The sequence below is a fragment of the Mobula birostris genome, chromosome 5, assembly GCF_030028105.1.
Source record: "Mobula birostris isolate sMobBir1 chromosome 5, sMobBir1.hap1, whole genome shotgun sequence".
NCBI lineage: Eukaryota > Metazoa > Chordata > Chondrichthyes > Myliobatiformes > Myliobatidae > Mobula > Mobula birostris.
In genome coordinates this window covers 35,243,707-35,267,314 of record NC_092374.1, presented here as the reverse complement: position 1 = coordinate 35,267,314, position 23,608 = coordinate 35,243,707, and the positions used below count along the sequence as shown (strand labels likewise).

The following is a 23,608-nucleotide window of genomic DNA, read 5'->3' as shown; positions in this document are numbered from 1 at the left end:
ATCTGAAACAAAACAGAAATGATAGAGAAATTAGCCAGACAAATAGTGTCTGTGGAAAGAGTCAATGGCAATTCCTCTTTGCTTAGCTCTTCCAGCATTAGTTTTTGTCTCACTACCTACCTAACTGTGTGCTATTCGCTCACCACTCTCCCCAAGGCCTTCTGCAATTTTTCTGCACATCATTTTCCTCATGAACATCCATTTTCAATAGTGAAGGCCTAGTGCTGCTGTCCACAGGCTCAGATAAGGAAGGATACAGGTTTCCAGCTTTGCTTTGCAAGCTATTCAGACCTTGTAATCCAAGCATCAGGTTTGGCCATAGTGTGTCCAGTTTACAATGTGAGCCAGCTCCCAAATCACATGGTCAAAGAACAGTGAAAAGATGCTGTGGGATGTTCAAGAAATGTGCCCCCCCCCACTAAAATTGAATTCTAAAGGTGAGAGCAACATATAGATTTGATTTTATAATTTTCAATTCATCTTAAGAAAGATTTGCAAACCTACTTTTGATCCAAGTTTAATATTCACGTTAAGATGTACATATCTGCAGCAACAGCAGTGTGCTTCAGCAATGATTAAATGCTGGCACTCAGTAGAATAGATTGCTGCATTATTTTAATCTGGGAGGTTTTACCTGCTAGTGCAGCACTGTTAGGCTACGTCACCTTCTCGCTCCTCCGTTATTTTTATATATGTACTAAACAAGCTATATCATGTATGGTATGAAACTGCACCGCAGAAGACAGGAAGGCTTTACAATGGATAGCCAAAACTGCCCAACCCATCACCGGCATCAGCCTACCCACCATTCAGAACAGTTCTACAGAAAGATGTCAGAAAAGGGCAAGTAACGTCACAAAGGATCCCACTCACCCACCCTGTTCATGAACTGCTTGTCCCAATCCCCTCAGGGAGGGGGCTAAGTAACATCCACACCAGGACCACCACACCCAAAAACGGTTACCTTCCCCAAGCAGTAAGGCTAATCAACACCCCTGCTCACTAACCCACTCCTCCACCATCACTACTTTACCATTTCATATCAGTCACCTGTGCCTAGCATCACTCTGTACATACAATCAATGTAAATAAACCATCTTATTTATTTAAATTTATTGTGTTTTTAAACAAAATATTGTGTTCTTTATCTTACTGTATTTTTTGTGCTGAGATGGGGCAGAATGCAGGTTATCCATGTTTACCGATAATACTGAAATAGCTGGAGGGCATGCTGTGATTAGGAATGCAATTAGCTAGAAATAAGTTTGGCTGAATGAGTGAAAACTTTGCAAATCAAATTTAATTTATGCATTGGTAATAGCCTTTAGCTACCACAAATCCAAATGGAGAAAGTTTGCAGATGAATAATGGTGAAGAAGTTCTAGGTTGGCAAGGCAACTGGCATGTTGCCCGTTATTGCAAGAGGGCTGGGCTCAAAAACAGAGAAGTATTTTACAATTTGCAGAGTACTGCTGAGGCCACACATGAGGCACTGTGTTTAGTTTGGTCCCCTTATTTAAGAAAGAAAGAAATCACTGCATTGGAGGCAACCCAAAAGAGATTCACTAGGCAAATTCTTGGGATGAGAAGGTTGTCCTATGATGAGCAGCTAAAGAAATTAGATCTTTATTCTTTAAAGTTTAGAGCACTGAGGGTTGTTCTTATTGAAACATGCAATAGCTTTAGGGAGTTTGAAAGGGTAGATGTTGTGATGTTTCCACTATTGGGAGAATCTCAAACAAAAGGACAAGTTACATAATCGGGGGTAACAAGTTTAAAACAGGGGCATGCAGAAACTTCTCAGAGGAAAAAAATTCTGGAATTCTCTGTCTTGGGAGTTTTGTGGAGGCCAGATCACTGGTGGCATTTAAAGTAATAGATACAGTAAATTTTTGAAAGATTGGGATTTCAGGGCAATTTCCAACAGGTAAAGAGCAGATGAGGCCTGATAAAGACCAGCCATGATCATATTAAATAGCAGGGCAGACTTGAGGTGGCAGGTGGCCTACTCTTGCTCCTACTTTCTAAAGTTCTCATGTACCATTTTCATTTTAAACGTATGCAGTTAACTATTTTATTAGTTTTGGACATTCTTTCAAAATCTTCAAATACAGAAAGCAATTTTTTTCTTGGTACCTCTAAATTTTAGAAATGGAATGTTGTTCTTAACACCTCCAGCAGAAGGTTATATCCAGTTATATCAAACAAAAAGCCAATCAGAACTTCTCTTCTGAATATAATCCCACAGATCCTAAATATAGTTCATTATTTCATATATCTCACCTATTATTTGGTTTAACATATCAAGAGGCCTTTCCCCCCTCCCCCAAGCACATGACATAAGACTATAAAACACAGGAGCAGAATTAGGCCATTCAGCCATCAAGTCTGCTGCGCCATTCCATCATGGTTGATCCTGGATCATACTCAACCTGACAGACCTGCCTTCTCGCCATACCTTTTGATGCCCTGATTGATCAGGAAATGACCAACTTCCGCCTTAAATATACGCAGACTTGGCCTCCACCGCAGTCTATGGCAGAGCATTCCACAGATTTACTACTCTCTGGCTAAAATAAATCCTCCTTACCTCTGTTCTAAAAGGTCGCCCCTCAATTTTGAGGCTGTGCCGTGTAGTTCTGGATACCCCCATTATACGAAACATCCTCTCCACATCCACCCTATCTAGTCCTTTCAACAATCGGTAGGTTTCAATGAGGTCTCCCTCCCCCCCCCATTCCTCTAAATTCCAGTGAGTACAGGCCCAAAGCTGCCAAATGCTCCTCATATGTTAATCCTTCATTCCCAGAATCATCCTCCTGCCTTCTTTACCACAGACTCAACCTACAAACCTTCTGAAAGTCTTGCAGAGGACTCTTAAATCCCTCTGTATGTCTGATGTTTGAACCTTCTCCACACTATTGTTCCTCTCACCAAAATGTATTATCATACATTTCCCAACACTGTATTCCATCGGCCACTTTTTTGCCGATTCTTCCAACTTGTCTAGGTCCTGCTGCAATTGCATTGCTTCCTCAGCACTACCTACCCCTCTACCTACCTTCATATCATCCACAAACTTTGCCACAAAGCCATCAATTCCATTATCTAAACCACTGAAAAACAATGTGAAAAGTAGCAGTCCTAATACTGACCCCTGAGGAACACCACTAGTCACTGGCAGCCAACCAGAAAAGGGCTCTTTTATTCCCACTCGTAGTCTCCTGCCTATCAGCCATTCCACTATCCATGCCAGTATCTTTCCTGTAACACCACAGGATTTTATCTTGTTAAGCAGCTTCATCTGTGGCACCTTGTCAAACGACTTCTGAAAATCCAAGTAAATGACATCCATTGCTTTGCCTTTGTCCACCCTGCTTGTTACTTCCTTGAAGACTAAATTTGTCAGGCAAAATTTCCCATTACATAAACCACACTGACTTTGACTTATTTTAACACTGACTTCCAAGTACCTTGAAACCGCATCCTTAATAATAGACTCCAACTTTCCCAACCACTGAGGTTAAGCTAACTGCCCTATAATTTCCTTTCTTTTGCATTCCTCCCTTCTTAAAGGGTGGAGTGACATTTGCAATCTTCCAGTCTATCAGGACTATGCCAGAATCAAGTGATTCTTGAAAGATCATGACCAATGTACCCGTTGTCTCTTCAGCAACTTCTCTCAGGACTCTGGAGTGTTGTCCATCTGGCCCAGGTGACTTATCCACCTTAAGGCATTTTCCTTTGCCTAGCACTTTTTCCTTTGTAATAACAGTGGCACGCACTCTTGCTCCCTGACACTCACGGACCTCTGGCACACTGCTAGTGTCTTCCACAGTGAAGACTGATGCAAAATACCCACTACGTTCATCTGCCATATCTTTGTCCCCCCCCCACCAGCATCGTCTTCCAGTGATCCAATATCAACTTTCATCTCCCTTCTACTCTTTATATACATGAAAAAACTTTTGGTATCCTGCTTTATATTATTGGCTACTCTGCCCTCATATTTCATCTTTTCCCTTCTTATAGCTTTTTTCTTTTGCCTTTTGTTGAATTTTGAAAGCTTCCCAATCATCCAACTTCCTACTCACTTTTGCTACCTTTTCTGCCCTTTCCTTGGTTTTTATGCAGTCCTTAACTTCCTTTGTTTGCCTACCCCTGCCATTTGAGAACTTCTTCCTCTGTGGGATAGATCTAAATGCGCATTGTGAGGTACTCCCAGAAACTTCAGCCATCTCTGCTCTGTCATCATCCCGCAAGTATCCTCTTCCAATTCACCTGGGCAAGCTCCTCTCTTTTATCTCTGTAAATCCCTTTACTTCATTGCGATATTGATACATGTGACTTATGCTTCTCCCTCTTAAGTTGCAGTATGAATTCAATCATATTATGATCACTGCCTCCTAAGGGTCCCTTTATATTGAGCTCCCTAATAAGATCTGGATTATTAAACACCCAATCTAAGATAGCCTTTCCCCGAGTAGGACAAGCACAAGCTTCTCTAAAAACCCATCTTGTAGGCATTCAACAAATCCCCCCTCTTGTGATCTGACACCAACCTGATTTTCCCAATCCCCTTGCATCTTGAAGTCCCCCATTACAATTGTATCACTACCCTTAATACCTGCCTTTTTCAGCTCCCTTTGCAATCTCAACTCCACAGCTTGGCTACTATTTGGAAGCCTAAATATATAATTCCCGCAATAGTTCTTTTACCCTTGTAATTTCTTAACTCCTCCCACAAAGATTCATCATCCTCTGACCCGATGTCACTTCTTTCTAAAGATGTAATTCCATCTCCTAATACATATTGAATATAGTTACCCTATATCCAAGGAGCCCTTCTGGTGCATTTGCTGCTCGTTCTTCCGTAAAGCGTCTCTTCTGCGTCCCAGGTGGTGGCATTGGGTTACTGGTACCTGCTGTCTGAAACTGATACTCTGAACTTGACATGGAGAGCGGCATGGGGGTGGAGTTTACTGACTGAACCTATAAAAGACAAATACTTAACTGGAGCAGTTTTTAAAAAGTATCACAAAAGCTGAAAAATACCATGGTCTGGTTTTTTTTTAATTAACTATTCCCTAAAACGAAATGGAAGTTCAAGTTCAAGTTTAATTGTCATTCAACCATACATGAATACCCATGAATGCAGCCAAAGGAAACAATCTTACTCCGGGGCCAAAGTGCAAAAAGCAGCACTGACCCAGCTTGGATGCCACGTCACACCACCTCAGGGTCTTGTGATCATAAAAAATACACTGAAAAAAGGAAAATAAGTATCTTTGTTGACCCCATAGAAAATGCTGCAATGGAAAGTGTACCATCTTACCAGAAAGAGCATTAACAAGGCAAGTGAATCAGGATACAATAGTAACAGCCATGCTTCAAGCTATAAAAACACTTCTACACACAAAGGGGAGGGGGGGTTAAATAAGATTTTACCAGAAAAAATTGAAATAACAATCTAAATGTTAAAGAATATTCCCAGACAAAAGCAAAACTAGCAATAATTTCTATTTACGACGGTTTTTTCTAGCAACTCATTGATACACTAAGACTTAATTTCAGTGTTAATTCACTGATGTTATACAAGTCTGTTTCAGTTACGTTTTTACCTGTTGCAAACTTGTTGCGGGCTGTTGCAGAGGCTGTGGTGTATAAGAAGGTCCTGGCATTGGCTGTGGCATTTGAAAGCTGTTCTGTGATCCTTGATTCACAATCCCTGATACGACTTGGTTCTGAGCCATCTCTGTAGGCATTGCAGTAGTGTACGACGTTGGAAGAGGCTGCCTAAATTGCTGCGTAGTAAACTGTGGATTTGTGTTTGTAAATGTGTAAGGGACAGATGTCTGAGGTTGAATTGGATATGGCTGTGATGTCATCACTGGAGGTAAAACAGAAATAGGATTCTGGACGGGACCAATACCTGGAGACGGTGTCACCATGGAATAAACTGTAAAATATTGAAGATTTCAAAAATAAACCATGTTAAATGTTGCCACGTGATCAAAATGTGTTTTATCTAATTAACTGGTTAAGATCACAGATCTAATACACCAGAATTTGCCTATACAGAAGGAATTTAAATGATGTTCAGCAAGAGCGTTATCAGATTCAACCTTTCCTCATTAGGTATAATCTTCTCAGTCTGATGCAGCTATATTCTTTTTATACTAAAGATCATAATTGATCATAGTTTCCAAATGTGATTTGACCAATTTTCGCAACTAGCTCAATTCTATCCTCCTGTATTGCACAGTGAGATCCTGGCTGCTCTACCATAAACCTATTCTCCTTCCCACAATCATTTCTCTTGACTCCATTATTCTCAAAGAAGCTTATCAATTGCCAGCCCTTAACTGGCATCCTCCATCCTAACCCTAACTTGAGTGAAGACATTTCCCTCAAGTCCTAAGTAACTATGAACCCTAAATGCAACTCTCCAGACAAAAAAAAGTTCTCAATATACATTTTACCATGTCTCTTTTATTGAAGTGTCTAAAATTATTAAAATAGCCTCTTCTCCCTTCTAATTTTTATAAAATACAGATTTATTCAATATAGCCTAAGCTCACTGGAGCGCTGTCTTGTCTCAGGAAGTAATCCTCTAACTTGTGTGCCTGATAATTATTGCCTAACTTGGTAATACAGAAATGACAATATTATTTTTATCCTTTAAAGTTTGTACTTCAAAATATACCTGCTGGTGGGCCCATTCCTGTTGTAATCTGGCTTTGGTATCTGGCATACTCTGCATGTACCTTAGGGGAAAAAAAAATAGCATTCACCCTATATTAGTTTGTAAATGAATGTCAATATATGCATCCAATCCTCTGACATTATATACTACATTATATTAACATTTTGGTAAAATTCTGTGTATAGAGTGGCTTCACTAATTCTTCCTGTTTAAGTATCGGCATTATCAGTCATCCTGTGTTTTGAATCATAAAACAGTAGATGCCTTCCCACATCCTCCCCAGTGTCCCAGTGGGGATGTGGGAGTTAATAGAAAGACCATTATGCTTCTATTAGGCATTGTGGTTGTTTTACTAACATGAAAAGAGAATTAACACTTCCGTGCAGATAAGAAGCACTTGAGGGAGAAGAAGTTGATAACAAGGGGTGTGAGTGACCAGGTGGAAACCAAGATTGTCCACGTGACAAATGCTGTTTGCTCCCATCTAAGAAAGAAGGACGAATATTTGTTAATCACAAGGAGGGGTGGGGGAAGAAAGATGCAATGGCATTTCTTCTGAATACAGTATTACAAGATGCTTTGCAACATTCCAGAATTGTAAAAGGAAAAAATAGAGAATTTAACTTGACAAATGATTCTACATACGTGATTTTAAAACACATTCCATACATGCAATGTATCAATACTATGTAGCACTTCAATCTAACATACAAAATCTATCTTAAAATTACCTTGAGCACATTCTTTCAGGTATAATTGCTTCAAGCTTTTTCATAGTTTCCTCAATTTCCATTTATTTTACCACGGCTATAGTCTGTTACTGCTAGCTTGTTATAAGTCTCAGGGAATAAAGTCTGTGAAAAACCCATTTGCAAGCTTTTTTTGTCAGTATCATCAAGCTGGTCAAGCCCAGAAAAAAAACAGCTGCAAAGTTATCTAGGAAAATTTAACTTATATTTTTCACTTTATCTAGGAAGCAATGGCACAGAAGAACACCTGTACAGACAACTACAGGTCTGTAAATAAGTTAGAGGTAGTCTCTAATCTGCTGCCTTAAATCATGAATACATATACACATACAAGCATACATATAATAAAAATCATTGAGCCTTTAAAGCCACATCTGAATCACTTTCTGGCCTCTAATGTCATTTTCTTGCTTCTAATACCATACATGCAGCTCCTATAATGGACTGCTATTGAAAGAGCAAACTGATTTGGTTGGCCTCCTCAGCCTATGCCTATAAAAGCTAGTCATTCTTACGAAGAAATACATACAGAATCTAATTGCTCGGAGTCTTTACAGATAGCACAATTATTGCAGCAACCGTGATATTACTTACTACTGGGAGATACTGCAACCAGATAACTCTAAATCTGACACAGCAATAATAGACACACACATTTAACCATGCTTATCGTGAATAGTTCACGAGAATAATGAGAATATTACATAGTATTATACCCTGGCTCAGAAGAAGAGTTGTATAAATAAAATCGTATTTCTTAAGTAAAGTTGAATAAATTGATAGGTGATTGTTTTTTTTCCAAGTGCCGAATGCAATTGTGAAAGAAGCAAGAAATCCTGATTTTACAACAAAATCCTTGCCTGGAACAGGGATTCACAGCCAAAACTTCTAAGTACCAGCAACAAAATGAAAAGCACTTCATTGAGGAAGCGCCCTGCGAGGCCTCAATTATCTTCAATAACACAAAGTCTCTGAGGCAAAACATGAAAGGAAATTTACTGCTGATTACCACCTGTCAGCTATTGAATCATAAGCCCTCCATATTAACCATCAGCCTCGAAGCAGTACCAAAGCAAGGAAGGATTTAGAATGATTCCAATGGATGACTTTTACTTTCTGTCATCTAGAATTCTTAGGTAACAGTATTTAAGAACCGGCAGAGTTCTAAAAGAATCTCAGCAACACAAGGAATAAATCTATTTGGTTAGTCTTCACCAATATATCCATAGCCAATTTCTCTTCCCATAGCAGTAATGGAAAGAGTGATCACATCAGTCTTTGTGGAAATAGTGACATCTTCACACTAAAGACATCCTGTTAGATGACACTTCCACCATGGCACCACAGCACCTTTACCCTCAATGAGGGAAAACCCCATCTTTCATTTTCTAAAGCCTTTGTACTGTACTTTACCACAAGGACTACAGCAATTCAACACAGTGACCTTTGACCAACCTCTCAAGGCTAATGAGAGATATGCAGTGTCCTCTCAGAATATCCCAAAGCATTTCCAAGATACTAAGGTACCTAATAATGAGCAATAAATGCGGGTCTTGTAGGAACACCTACTAACCATGAATGAATAAAAGAAAATCGTTCTTCGACCTCAAAGTGTATCCTACTCATATGTACAGTGTGAAAGATATTAACAGCTAAGAGCAATGTTTAAAAAAAATATAGTGGGTGCCACTTGGTAAAATTTGGAATCATAGAGCAAGAAGCCTACCATGTACACCTTTACCTCAAACATGCTGTGTGTAATTTTTTACATCCTGATACCAGGAAGGTTAACAGGAGGCAAACAAAATGATTCCTTGGAAATTGAAGGTTTCCATTATGAATAGGAATCTAAATATGCAGATTTTATCCCCCAACTACCTCCCCATGCCCATCACTAAAGCTGGGAGACTTTATTATATCTGAGAGGGCTTCAGGATTGTGAAGTAGTGTAGCAGGACAATATACACAAATATATCTTATGCAAACTTCTCAATACCAGCATTAAACTGAAAAGCTCTTCATTGAGGGAGTGGCCTTGGGAATTCTTAACATTATCTTCAAATCACAAAGTATATTAGGCAAAACACCAAAGGAAACTCACTGCTGATTACCATCCCTAAGCTATTGCATCATTAGCTCTCCACATTAACCACCATTTGGAAGCAACACCACTATACAGAAGAGTGAAGAAGGTTCTCTAATAAATGACTCCACTTCAATAACTGTCATTTAGAATCCCTTGGTAGCATTACTACTCAAGAACTGGCAAAGATATATGTATATACACATATTCCTTTGACTTTATTCACTATTAAAACATCATTCGATTAGCAGTACTAGTTGTGTGATGGGTGCAAAGAGGCCATAAGGAGACACAGACTACAAGAATGGTAGAGTGAATATAATATAGAAAAATGGCAGGGCATCAACTTTGAATAGGAGAAAAGCAGAACATTTTTAAATGGTGCTGGTGTTCAGAGAGACCTGGGTTACCTTATATATAAAAAATCCATTTAAAATTAACATGCAGATAAAACAAACATTACATTGGTCATGAGTGCAAGAAGAATGAAGGAGTAAAAACACCTCATTCCGATTATATTGGGAACTGGTAAAATTCCACCTGGAATGGTGTCTACAAGCCTACTCTCCCAATCAAGGAAGGATATTCTTGCAACAAAAGATTCACCACATTGATTTCTGAAATGGATGGATTCTCCAACTAAATTTGGCAGCCAGGACCGATACTCCCTAGAGTTCAGATCTCCAAAAAATGTTAAGATTCTCATGGGCTTAACAGGGATGATGCTTCCACAAATTGTGGTGTCCCAGAACTATGGAAACTAGGGATCACAGTCCCAACAGAGTCAGACATTTAGGACTGAGACAAAGAGATTCTGTGTCTAGTCTGCACTGAGTTATTGGAATCCTCAAAGGAGAAGGGCTGGGGATACTCAGTTGCCGAGTACATTTCTTAATAAAAAGTTACGAAAAGTTAAGAGCAGGAAATGGCATGAGATAGCACATCAGCCTTCATCACTTTGGGGCCTATTGCTTATTCCTGCTTCCTATGTGTATTTTCCATCCTTTCCTGCCTATGAAAATGGGTTTTGATATTCAATTCTCTTGCCAATAGTCTTTCAATTTGTACTGCCCATTTTAATGGTGCCAAGAATGTGTGTTACATTTCCTATTTATTTTATTTAGAGATTCAGCATGGAACAGGACCTTCCAGTGCACCAAGCTGCGCCAGCCAGCAATCCAGTGATTTAACCCTGGTCTAATGACAGGACAATTTACAATGAATAATTAACCTACTAACCAGCACATCTTCGGGAGGTGGCAGGAAACCAGAACACCCCGAGGAAACTCATGAACACGGGAATCCAGGTTCAAAAAGTTTAGATTTCTGATAAATTTGACAACTGATCTGCTCACCTGCCAATATAGATTTGTCCCAGAGAGACCAAACTCATGAAATGTTCTTAAATTTGGGGAAGGCTAATTTCAATTATCATCAAACAGGATCTCTCAAAGGTTGATTGGAGAAGCTCTTTGCAGGTAAAGGGACATCTGATAAGTAAGACGAAAAGAAATTGGGGCCAGCATATTTCTGTTATACTGAAAGGCAAGGCTGGCAAGATAAAGGGAACCTTGGTTGATGAGGGATATTAAAGATCTTATCAGATAAAAGGTGGTGGCTTATGTCAGGTATAGGCAGAAGAGATTAAACAAATTCCTTGGAGAATATACAGGATGTAGGAGTGCATTTAAGAAGCAAGTTAGGAGGATAAAAGAGGGGTATGAATCTCCCTAACGGATAAGATGAAAGAAGGTCCTTAAAGATATTGCTAGTATATTAAGAGTAAAAAGGAAAAGTGTAGGGTCCCTTAAGAATCAGGTAATCTATAATTTTGAAATGAATATGAATATCTGTATTTACTATGGAGGAGGACATGGAAGCTAGTGAGTTCAAGGGAGGGAACAGTAATATTTTGGAGCATATCAACATTAAGATGTCAGAGATGTTGGAATTCTGAAGCACATAAAGGTGGACAAATCGCTGGAGGGATTGGGCTGACCAGGTGTAACCCAGGATGTTATAGGAAGTAAGGGAGGAGATTGCTGACAGCATTTTTAAAAATTTTGTTAGCCACAGGCAAGGAAGTGGAATACTGAAGGATAGCTAAAGCTCTGCCTTTATTTAAGGGCAGTAAGAATAAGCTTACATCAGGGCTTAAGTCTGGTGCCATCAGCATTGGTCATATGATCTCTTATTAACCAAAGCCAACAGCATAACACAAGATTTCCTGGAGCTGCAGACTGGAATCCATTGGGAGCTTGACAATTTCATCATTGCAGTAATTGCTATCTGTTAAGAAGCCAACAAATGGTGTCAGATGGACCACTCCTATACATTTTTCTGTAGATTCCTATCCACTATGCATCATAATAGCTTTCCTACACACAAAGCTGACTAAAGGATCCAATAGGATTCCACTCACCGTCTGAAGCAAGTTTTCACATAGTGTTTTTGCCGATGCCAAACCTTCTGGTTTAGGATGACTGTAGAAACAAAAAGGTTATAGCTTTCTACATAAAGAAAAACAGAATAGACACTGAATATTTACTTTGCTTAAGCCTGGCTTCACAGTTTCTAATGTGGCAACAATCACCCAGAGTAGTACACAAAAGGCAGTGTAGTTTTATGAACTACTAGAGCAAATGAAATTTCCTAATGGCTACTGATAAAAAAAAAGAACTTCCTAAGAGATGCCACAAAAGATTCTACAAATAAGTTTTATTTTCGGAAATGCATTCCATGCCTTTGGTATGTGAATGCAGTAGAAAACTACAAATGCAAGGCATTACGAAGAACAGAAAGATAAACTTCCAGGAAAGCTTTCAGGTAGGAGGTGAATGCTAGCCAGGTCATGCTTACACTTGGAGAACAAAAGACTTGGGATTTTATTAAAGCTACATAGACAAGCAATCTCTAATTTCCCATGCAAAAGATGATTTGATGTCACCATAAGGTGACAGATAAGGGAGGTGCAGATTCAAAATCTAGTTCCAGCAAAAGAAACATGATGCTACTACAGTCTGTTCAACTGCTTTTAGTAATCAATATGGTGGGTAAATGAGATTGTATGTGGAGAAGACTGAAAAGTTAGCTAAATTCCTAAACTCTGCTCAATAATCATCCATCACCCCCCCCCACCCCCAATATATGCATATATTGAGCATGAAAGCACCAGGCTCCGATGTAATTATTTCACTTCCAACCTATTGATCACTGCCCTGGCTTGCAAATCCTAACAAGGTCTTCTCAGAGTAAAACTGCCAGCATCAGCTACGTACAGTGGCATGCAAAAGTTTGGGTACCCTGGTCAAAATTTCCGTTACTGTGAATAGTTAAGTGAGTAGAAGATGAACTGATATCCAAAAGTCTTAAAGTTAAAGATTAAACATTCTTTTCAACATTTTAAGCAAGATAGTATATTATAGTGCTGCCAGGATAATCAAGGACACGACCCACCCAACCAACACACTTTTCGTCCCTCTTCCCTCTGGGAGAAGGCTCAGGAGCTTGAAGACTTGTATGGCCAGATTTGGGAACAGCTTCTTTCCAACTGTGATAAGACCGCTGAACGGATCCTGACCCGGATCTGGGCCGTACCCTCCAAATATCCAGACCCGCCTCGGTTTTTTTTGTACTACCTTACTTTCCATTTTTCTATTTTCTATTTATGATTTATAATTTAAATTTTTAATATTTACTAATTTTTACTATTTTTAATATTTAATATTTGTAATCCAAGGAGTGGGAAGCGCAGAATCAAATATCGCTGTGATGATTGTACGTTCTAGTATCAATTGTTTGGCGACAATAAAGTATAAAGTATATTATTTTTGTTTGGTACAATTTTAGAGGGAAAAAAAGGAAAGGAACACCATGCAAAAGTTTGGGCACCCCAAGAGATTTGAGCTCTCAGATAACTTTTACCAAGTTCTCCAACCTTAATTAGCTTGTTAGGGTTGTTAACGCTTATTCACAGTCATTGTTAGGAAAGGCCAGATGATGCAAATTTCAGAGCTTCATAAATACCCTGACTCCTCAAACCTTGTCCCAACAATCAGCAGCCATGGGCTCCTCTAAGCAGCTGCCAAGCACTCTGAAAATTAAAATAAATGATGCCCACAAAGCAGGAGACGGCTATAAGAAGATAGCAAAGCGTTTTCAGGTAGCTGTTTCCTCAGTTCATAAAGTAATTAAGAAATGGTAGTTAACAGGAACAGTGGAGGTCAAGTTGAGGTCTGGAAGACCAAGAAAACTTTCCAAGAGAACTGCCCACAGGATTGCTAGAAAGGCAAATCAAAACCCCCGTTTGACTGCAAAAGACCTTCAGGAAGATTTAGCAGACTCTGGAGTGGTGGTGCACTGTTCTACTATGCAGCGACACCTGCATAAATATGACCTTCATGGAAGAGTCATCAGAAGAAAACCTTTCCTGCGTCCTCACCACAAAATTCAGCGTCAGAAGTTTGCAAAGGAACATTTAAGCAAGCCTCACACATAAAAAATGCTGGTGAACGCAGCAGGCCAGGCAGCACCTATAGGAAGAAGTACAGTGGATGTTTCGGGCCGACACCCTTCGTCAGGACTAACTGAAAGAAGAGATAGAAAGAGATTTGGCCTGCTGCGTTCACCAGCATTTTTTATGTGTGCTGCTTGAATTCCAGCGTCTGCAGATTTCCTCGTGCTTGTGTATCTAAACAAGCCTGATGCATTTTGGAAACAAGTCCTGTGGACTGATGAAGTTAAATAGAACTTTTTGGCTGCAATGAGCAAAGGTATGTTTGGAGAAAAAAGGGTGCAGAATTTCATGAAAAGAACACCTCTCCAACTGTTAAGCATGGGGGGAGGGGGGGGGGATGAATCATGCTTTGGGCTTGTGTTGTAGCCAGTGGCACAGGGAACATTTACTGGTAGAGGGAAGAATGAATTCAATTAAATACCAGCAAATTCTGGAAGCAAACATCACACCATCTGTAAAAAAAAGCTTAAGATGAAAAGAGGATGGCTTCTACAACAGGATAATGATCCTAAACACACCTCAAAATCCACAATGGACTACCTCAACAGGTACAAGTTGAAGGTTTTGCCGCAGCCCTCACTGTCCCCTGACCTAAACATCATCGAAAATCTGTGGATAGGCCTCAAAAGAGCAGTACATGCAAGACGGCCCAAGAATCTCACAGAACTAGAAGCCTTTTGCAAGGAAGAATGGGCAAAAATCCCCCAAACAAGAATTGAAAGACTCTTAGCTGGCTACAGAAAGCATTTACAAGCTGTGATACTTGCCAAAGGGGGTGTTACTAAGTACAGACCGTGCAGGGTGCCCAAACTTTTGCTTCAGGCCCTTTTCCTTTTTTGTTATTTTGAAACTGTAAAAGATGGAAATAAAAAAGTAATCTTGCTTAAAATATTAAAGAAATGTGTCATCTTTAACTTTATGCCTTTTGGAAATCAGGTCATCTTTTACTCGCTTAGCTATTCACAGTAACAAAAATTTTGGCCAGGGATGCCCAAACTTTTGCATGCCACTGTAACATTCTCACAAATAACAAACATAGTTTCCAGAGTATGCCCTATAAATTGTTAACAAATCCATATCATGGTTTACATGCTTATATATTCATGCACAGGTCTAAACTGATTTGGGTCATTGCAAGTGGGTGAATGCAGTATTCACCCACCCAAAAAAAATAGGTGATCCATAGAAACACTCAATAAAATGCTACCATATTCAGATATTCATGCCAATTTTCACAAAATTCCCATTGGTTTTATTAAGAAATAATGTTCCTTGCAACGTTTTTTATTCAGTTCATGGGATAGATCATTGATGGCAAGGCCAGCATTTATTGCTCATCCCTAAATGTCTTTTCTGAAGAGAAGTGTATCAACGTTTTGAACCTCTGCCGTCCTTGTGGTGAAGGTACCCAACAGTGCATGTGTGGTAGAGAATGCCAAGGATTTTGACTCTCAAGTGATTAGGGAAAGGCACAACAGCATGATTTAAGGGCAACTATCTGCTGGTGGAACTGATGATATCTGCTGCCTGTAGGCAGTAGTGACTATAGGTTTGCAAGCTGCTGCCAAACAAACTTTACCAAGTTACAGCAGCGCATCTCATAGACAGTACACACTGCAGTGATGGCCGAAGCAAATGTTTACAGTGACAAATGGGATACCAAGTAAGCGCCATAACTTGCCCTGCAGAGTGACAAGCTCCACGCAAGTTACTCCTTAACTATTAAATGTTAAAACAACAGTACAACTAAGTGAGAACAGAATAACTGTACTCTCAGAAATTCATTTTTAGGAATTTTTGCTTATATATTTCAGGAAAACTTACGTGATATAAATGTACATTGGTTCAAATGCCTCCCTTCCAGATGTTGGCTCAATGAACCCTGACCCTTTGCCCCGCAGATGAACTTTGGCTCCTGTTTCATTCTGAATATGCTGCAGAAATGATCCACCTGGGCCCTCCACTTTTTCTTTTGCATTGAAATTTGGAGGAGCATGCTCTAAACCTACAAAGATTTTGTCCTGAACAAAATGCATCTGCAATGGAAAACAAAAAAGTATAGATTTCAACATAATAATTAAGGTGAGCACAAAGTAAACTAAGCTGCTCCAATCTCTTTATTCTGAACAACCAAGCTAAAGCATCAAAATATTATTCATATTTAGCAAACTTCTTTCATTTTTTGTTTAGGGACCAGAAATATTCCAACGTAAAAATGCCCTCCAGTAGAGAAAACTAATTAAAGGTTACCCAGATGAATGTAATGGAAAAGGGTGTGTCTGAAATCACCTTTCCGTTAGCATTGCACTGGGACTTAATCAAGCACTTAAGTTTATCAGTTTAAATGTTATTGCAATAAACGTGTTCTGATAAAATATACTGTAGTGTCAGAGAAAGAATATAAAAACAATTCTTACATAAATACAAAAAGGACTTGTCCCATTCAAATCCCAGCATATGATCAATATTTGATTTTCTACCTCTATACGATCTACTTTTTAAAATATATTGTTTTTTATCCAGACACCCCTCACAAAGTCAGTATTTATGATTCATCCCACTTTGTTCTGGCGGTGTTCTGGGAGTCAATTTCTCAAACCACTGAAATTGTGAATATATTCACATAGTATTGTTGAGTAGGAAGTTCCAGAATTTAGAGCCAACAAGAAAGAAGAAATATAAACAGTGTTTTCCAAGTCTCGGTGATGTGGTGGTATTCTCATTCATCTGTTCACTTGCCTTTTTGCTAGAAATCACAGGTTTCAGATGTGCCAAGTGCTTATGTATGTTTTGAATGATGGATGAAGTACCCATAAGCTGCTTTGTTGAGTGGTTTCAACTTCTTGTATTATGTCATGCCTTTTTGTGCTGACTAGGCTTTGGCAAGTCACTTGTGTAGCATACCCAACCTCTAAACTGCTTACAATGCTCACGTCTGGACTGGTTGGGTTTTTAGACCACGGTGATATTGTGAATACTGATGGGAGGGAGTGGGGATGGGAAGAGGGGAAACAGGGCAGTTGGAGTGTGATAGTGCTGTCAATGAATGTTAAAAGTAGGTGACCGATCCAGTTTGTCTAGGTCTTGCTGCATGCAGGCACGTACTGCCTCCTCTACAGACAAACTGCAAAAAGTATTGAAAATTTTCATTGATTGCACAGCCCCACTCCTCATCTTACATCAGAAAGCCATTGAAAGGAAAGGATGCTTGGTCTCATTGGACACTGCCCTGAGAAAACTCCTGCAGTGATGTCCTGTGGGTGGTGTGACGGACCGCTAACAACAGCAACCATCTTCCTTTGTACAAGGTCTACTCCTAACCATGCAAGTGTTTTGTTCTTTATGGCTATTGCCTTTAGTTTGATCAGGGCGTGTTGATTCCACAGACAAAGACTGTCAAATAATCAAGGACACTTACTCTCACTTCACCACTCTCTGTGAGGAATTCTGGAGCAGCATGATCTTGATGAAACCCAAACTGAGCATCAGTGAGTAGGTTACAGGGAAGTCAGTGCCACTTGTCAATAACACCATACATCACTTTGACAATGATGGAGTGGTATTTTTGGAGGTAAGGTCACATCTGAATTTTCCACTTTGCTGAATTGATGTCAGTTTTAAAACCAAGGTTAGTACTAATTGGAGTCAACACTGTTGACTCCCTGAACCTTTCCAATTGTCTCAGTGCTAACACTTTCCCATTCTTAGTGCTTCATCCTGCCCAGTGGGTCAGCACATCCAAGAACAGTGATCTTAAAAGTATCGTTATGAGAGTGAGACTTTATTAGGCTGCTATTTAAATGGCCTGAGAATCAGTTCTCGCAATTCAGACATAAGTTTGCCAGGAGCTGGTTACATCTTTGTCAAACACAAACTGATGCTGATGTCACTGTCAGATGGTGTCTGGTTTATTCCAATTTTTCAACTTGGTAGTTTCGTATAAGTGAGTCACGTAGGAGACCGTCTCACTAACAATGAAAAGGGCCAAACAAACATTTTTCTCAAGGTCTGGAATCACACAGCCAGATCAGCCAAGGACGATAAATTTCTTCCACAAGTAGACATGAATGAACCATATGAGATTTCATAACAATGTAATACTCCATTAGCAGTCATGCCATTACCTTTTATTAGTTATTATCTGAATTTAGAGCCCTGAATCACATTAATCATAGATTATTGCTGCAAGTCTCTGGACTACAAGTTGCATCAGAACTACTTGCTGTACTTTCAATCCTACTCCAAAGCCACAGAAGAAAGTGAAAAGTAACTTAGATTAACTAAGGTGGTCATTCAAAAAAATTCTTGGGCTTTGATATAATCTAAATTTTGAATTCATCAGATCAATTTAAAAATAGGATTTATATACATTTTCACTAATGCAAACAATCAATATTTAAAGGATAAATTCCAAATACAATAAACAGTTGACCAGACAGAGTTCAAAGCAGAGTGGTACAGTAAATTCAAGTGGTGCTTTACTTTTATGACATGCAAGTGTGTCTTTGTGGTATATGACAGCAGCTTCCATTGAGGAAAAGGGAGAACATACACAATTTAACAACACATTCATAAATTTATATCGTAAAATAACACTTTTCTCTTCCATTTCAATAAAAGAATTTGTTAACTAACAATCCAATACAAAACTAGCTTGAAAAATGTTTACAAGAATAAAGACATATGTAAATTTTGGACTAGATTAGTCATTTGTACTCTTGGCCCTTTATGTTAGTACGAAAATCCAGCTCCAGCCTGGAAAAAACTTCAGCTCATGTGGTGTATGATAGCAATTGGTGCCTCTGTTTCTCAATTCCAGCAACACAGTTTCAATCTTAAATTTCGGTTCTGTCTCTTAATTTGCACATTATTCCCTTGACCACATCTTGCAAAACTTCAGACTCTTCCACATCCCAAAGACATGTTGTTAAGTTAATCTTCTATTTAAATTGCCCCAAGTACAGATTGGTGGCAGGAGAATTGATGGAAAGGTTGATGGGCATGTGAGAATGAATAAACTTCAGGAGATTAATTGGAACAGCAGGACTGATGGGACTGCTTTGAGAAGAGGCACAGACTCAACAAACCCAGTGGTCTAATTACTGAATAGCAGAATGCCAGGGTCGATCAGACCCCAGCTTTTGTCCCACCTGCACTGGTCCACAGGTCAGATAGCCATCTGGAAGTTCTTGATCCATAGCCATCTGGAAGCTTGCTCAGCTGCCTCTGTGACAGTTCTGATGGCTCTTCTTTTTGCAGTAAGCGTAATACCATGGAGAGTAGGTCCTGCAAAAGGAGCAGCCAGCAAAACCTCTACACCCTACCTCTATAGCCTCGCATCATGCCCTCCACCCCTGAATCTGGCACTGCTCTACCAGCTCTGATATTTAGCCTTGTTAAGCTTTAATGTGTCCTCAATTCAGTCTTCCCAAGGCAGTGTCAATTCTACCATGACCATCTGCTTCGAGGTTTCTGATTATGATGCGATAAAATTAGGGAACTTTAAGAAATATAAACAATTAAAATCTCCCTTAGCTTTAAGTAAATCTAATTTATTAATTTTATAAACTATTGTCATGCTCACAATGAAATAAGTTGTTTCACTTCAATTTTGTGCTACAGTCAAGCATTTAAGTCCAGATGTGTGGTTTTATTCTTCTGCGCCTCTAATAACCATTTTGCAATATAGTTCTAAAACCCCATATAGGTGTCCCCCGCTTTTCGAATGTTCGCTTTACGAAACCTCACTGTTACAAAAGACCTACATTAGTTACCTGTTTTCGCTAACAGAAGGTGTTATCACTGTTATGAAAAAAGCAGCGTGCGATAAAAGGCAGCGCGCGCCCCAAGCAGCCGCTCTCCCCCGGATTCGGAACGGCATTCTCACCAGCATTGCTTAAACACGTGCCTGTGAGCAGCCATTTGCAAGATGAGTTCTCAGGTATCGGAAAAGCCTGAGAGAGCTCGTAAGGGTGTTACACTTAGCGTAAAACTAGACATAATTAAGCGTTTCAATCACGGTGAACGAAGCAAGGACAAAGTAAGTTTGGCTTGTGGAAGTTGACGAAGATGATGTTGAAGAGGTTTTGGCATCTCATGACCAAGAACTGATAGATGAAGAGCTGATGCAATTGGAAGAGGAAAGGATAACATTCAAAACCGAATGCAGTAGTGAACGTGAAGTTGTCCAGGAACTGAACGTGAAGCAACTGCGTGGATTTTCCCTGCAATGATAAAGTACGAATTTAATTTTGAAACGGTACGTCAGTTTAGGGCATATTTTCAGGATGGTTTGAGTGTTTACAGAGAACTGTGTGATAGAAAAATGTGCGAGGCTAAGCAGTCAAGCAAGCCTTGCAATCAGCCACAGCAGACGATGAACCTCGACCTTCAACATCGAGGCAGGCAGACATAGGAGAAGATGACCTGCCTGCCCTAATGGAAACAGACGATGATGAGATGACACCCCAGTGTCCTACCACCCCAACTCCTAGGCCGCGGACAGATACCGATTCGTGGAAAAGCAGCAGTAGCCGGGAGGCCCAGACGCAATCGGCAATCACCTCTGATCTGGGCCGATAATTACGCGCTGGGCGGCACCTAATTAATTAGCATGTTTATTTTGGCTTTTTTCTTAAAGATGTGCTGTGTGCCTCCCAGCTACCGCTGCAACCCTGCATTCTTTGTGGATCGGTATCAGTTCACTGCCTGGAGGGTGGGGGCCACTGCACCACCCCAACCTTCGACGACTCAGCCTAACACACCATCATCAGTGTGCTCGGGGCTGCCTTCCTGATTCCCGTAAGTGATACTACACTGTACATATATTACTTCCACTTTATATCCGCTGTGTATTTTTACGTGCTATTTGGTATGATTTGGCAGCTTCCCAGCTTAAAGGTTACTGGACAGAGTGTTTTTGCCAACAGCGCTTGCGTGAGATTTTCTGCTGAGAGCGCTTGCGTGAGATTTTCGCTACGCAGAACACCGCAGGCAATGATTGTGGAAAAGTATTTCTACTTTATATAGGCTGTGTATTTATCATATCATTCCTGCTTTTACTATATGTTAGTGTTATTTTAGGTTTTGTGTGTTATTTGGCATGATCTGGTAGGTTATTTTTGGGTCTGCGAACACTCACAAATTTTTCCCATTTAAATAAATGGTAATTGCTTCTTCGCTTTACGACATTCTGGCTTACGAACCGTTTCATAGAAACGCTCTACCTAAGGATGGCAGGGGAAACCTGTATATGCCCAACCCTATTAACAAGAGGACGCTTCAACTCATTGGAAGCAAAAGGTAAATTTTGTGTAATTATGAACCTTAAAGTTTTCAGAAAGTGTGTTGGGCCATTTGCACACGTTTTTAAATCTTCCCCCCGATTTAGACAAATCTGATAAAATAATACTGCAATACACTGTTACAATAAATAAACTGCTTCAAAATAAAAAGCAAATATACACTCCAACCCTAACACCAATTTAAGCTAAATTATACATACCCCTGGCTGCAACTGAGGCAAAGTGCTAAATGGAGAGTTATGGGCAGTCATTGGACTGCTTCGTGCAGTAGAGGTGACTACTGGTGGAAGTGGTTGTTTAATGGCTTCTTTTGCTAGTGCTTCACCAATGATCTCTTTGATCCTGTTCACAGCCCCTGAGATAGAGAACAAAAGCTGTAATTTATGCACATTAATTTTGTGGGAAAGTACATCAAGTAACTACAAATGAAACAATTCTATGAATGCTTACAAAAGAGTCTTTCCTCCAAATCCAAACAGATGCTATAAAACCTACTGCATTAATAGACAAGTGATATGCTGGATTGATTACATTATCACAGAAGTTCATCAGTAGATTTTCATTATTATAAAGCCTGCATTAAGCTGTAACCTGGTAACAAATTCATTACAGCTTTATTTTAAATTACAATAGGAACATGGTGCTCATCTTCAAAAACAGCAGTCTTTCTATTGTTTATGAAATCCTTTAACATCTGAAAAATAAAATATGTTAACTTTCCCTAGTAGAAATTTCTTGTGAGATGTCTATTATTCTTGATCATTGTACAGTAGCATAGCCGGTAGTGCCACTGCCTTACAGCTCCAGTGACCTAGGTTCAATCCTGACCTCCAGAGCTGTCTGTGTGGAATTTAAATGCTCTTTCCCTCTGTAACCATGTAAGACTCCTGAGTGCTCTGATTTCTTCCCATACTTCAAAGCCATAGGGCTTGTACATTAATTGGCCACACAGGGGAGATGATGAGAGCGCAGGGAGAATAAACATGGGAGAAGTGTAAATGGGTACCTGATGATTGGCACAGACTCACTGGGCCTAAAGACCAATTTCCATGCCAGTTGACTCCAACATTGACTTCCGACAACAACGTTTTTTTTCCCAAATGACAGCTCAGGTTATACATTTACTACGTTCATCATTTCAAGAAATTTAAGAGCTGAAAAGTGTCCCTGCAGGTTTACCTACTGGCCGATCCAGTCAAGTCAGATGTTGTTTTCCTCTTGTTCACAATTAATTCTGGGCTCAATAGAATTTTGTGCAGTGATAGTAACCCAAGGATTTTAATGAACATGGGGACAATATGAACCAAGGATGCTGCTCCTGAGCCAACATACTACAGTAAGAAGAATTAGGCTCAGGCCTATAGGCCCATGTAACAATAATGAACATTTGGAGTTATTGGCTCCATGGGAATAATAGTCCCACAATAAACTGATACCTTCACAAGAAATTTAGAAATGCAACTATAAATGATAACTTAATATAAGGTAAATAAAACAAACCTGTTTGTTATACAAAAGGTTGTTACTTATGCTCTTTAGCTTTAACAATCACAACAGATTGTCCAGGTAATACAAAAATGTTTTGAAGTTTAATCAGTGAAAATTAGACACTTAGCAATTTCAACAAGTCTTACTGTCCACACTCTTCTGCGTCTGTGCCTGTATGCAAAGGTAGAGGGGTCGATCCCTAAAGAAAGATAAATTATTGACTTATAGTGCTTTAACTTAAGTATTGCTAATGCATCACAACAGTTCCACATATAAATGAAACTTTACCCTTTTACAAAATATTCTAGTTACCTGTTTGAGTGAATAATCTACAATTGCTGATGAGCTAGGCAAAGAAAACTTGTGCAAATGAAGAAAAAATAGCATCCATAAGTTTTATGACCTCAAGACATCACAAAGTGTATTATCACTAACTAGGTATTTTTGAACCACACTGTTGTAATGTAGGAAGCACAGGGAAGACCCATTAAATATTTATCCTTTATTGTTTAAAGGACAAATATTTGCCAGGTCAATATTCTGGCCTTAGCAAAATTCACAAACATGTTCCAAAATAAAACTTATGGGGAAAATTCATTTCCATTTATACAGCTCGTTTCACAACTTGAGGGACATCATAAAAGCCAATTAAATTCTTCTGAATATATGATGTAGGAAATGTAACAGCCAATGTGCCAAAGCAATAATCACAAAAGGATCTGTTTTGTGATGCTGGTTACAAGTTAAATATTGAAAAGCTTT

General features: G+C 39.4%; 1 protein-coding gene across 3 annotated transcripts in view; it reads right to left on the bottom strand.

Moving 5' to 3' along the window:
• LOC140197630 (KH homology domain-containing protein 4-like) overlaps positions 1–23,608 on the bottom strand; it is a 60,392-nt gene that overhangs the window by 6,076 nt on the left and 30,708 nt on the right. For all 3 annotated transcript variants that reach the window (XM_072257872.1, XM_072257873.1, XM_072257874.1), the window contains 7 exons: positions 22,993–23,045; positions 21,559–21,713; positions 15,879–16,090; positions 11,961–12,021; positions 6,707–6,767; positions 5,622–5,959; positions 4,828–4,992 (listed from right to left, as the gene is read on the bottom strand). In XM_072257872.1, the coding sequence (XP_072113973.1) occupies positions 4,828–4,992; positions 5,622–5,959; positions 6,707–6,767; positions 11,961–12,021; positions 15,879–16,090; positions 21,559–21,713; positions 22,993–23,045 (1,045 nt within the window). The remainder of the gene's footprint in view (positions 1–4,827; positions 4,993–5,621; positions 5,960–6,706; positions 6,768–11,960; positions 12,022–15,878; positions 16,091–21,558; positions 21,714–22,992; positions 23,046–23,608) is intronic.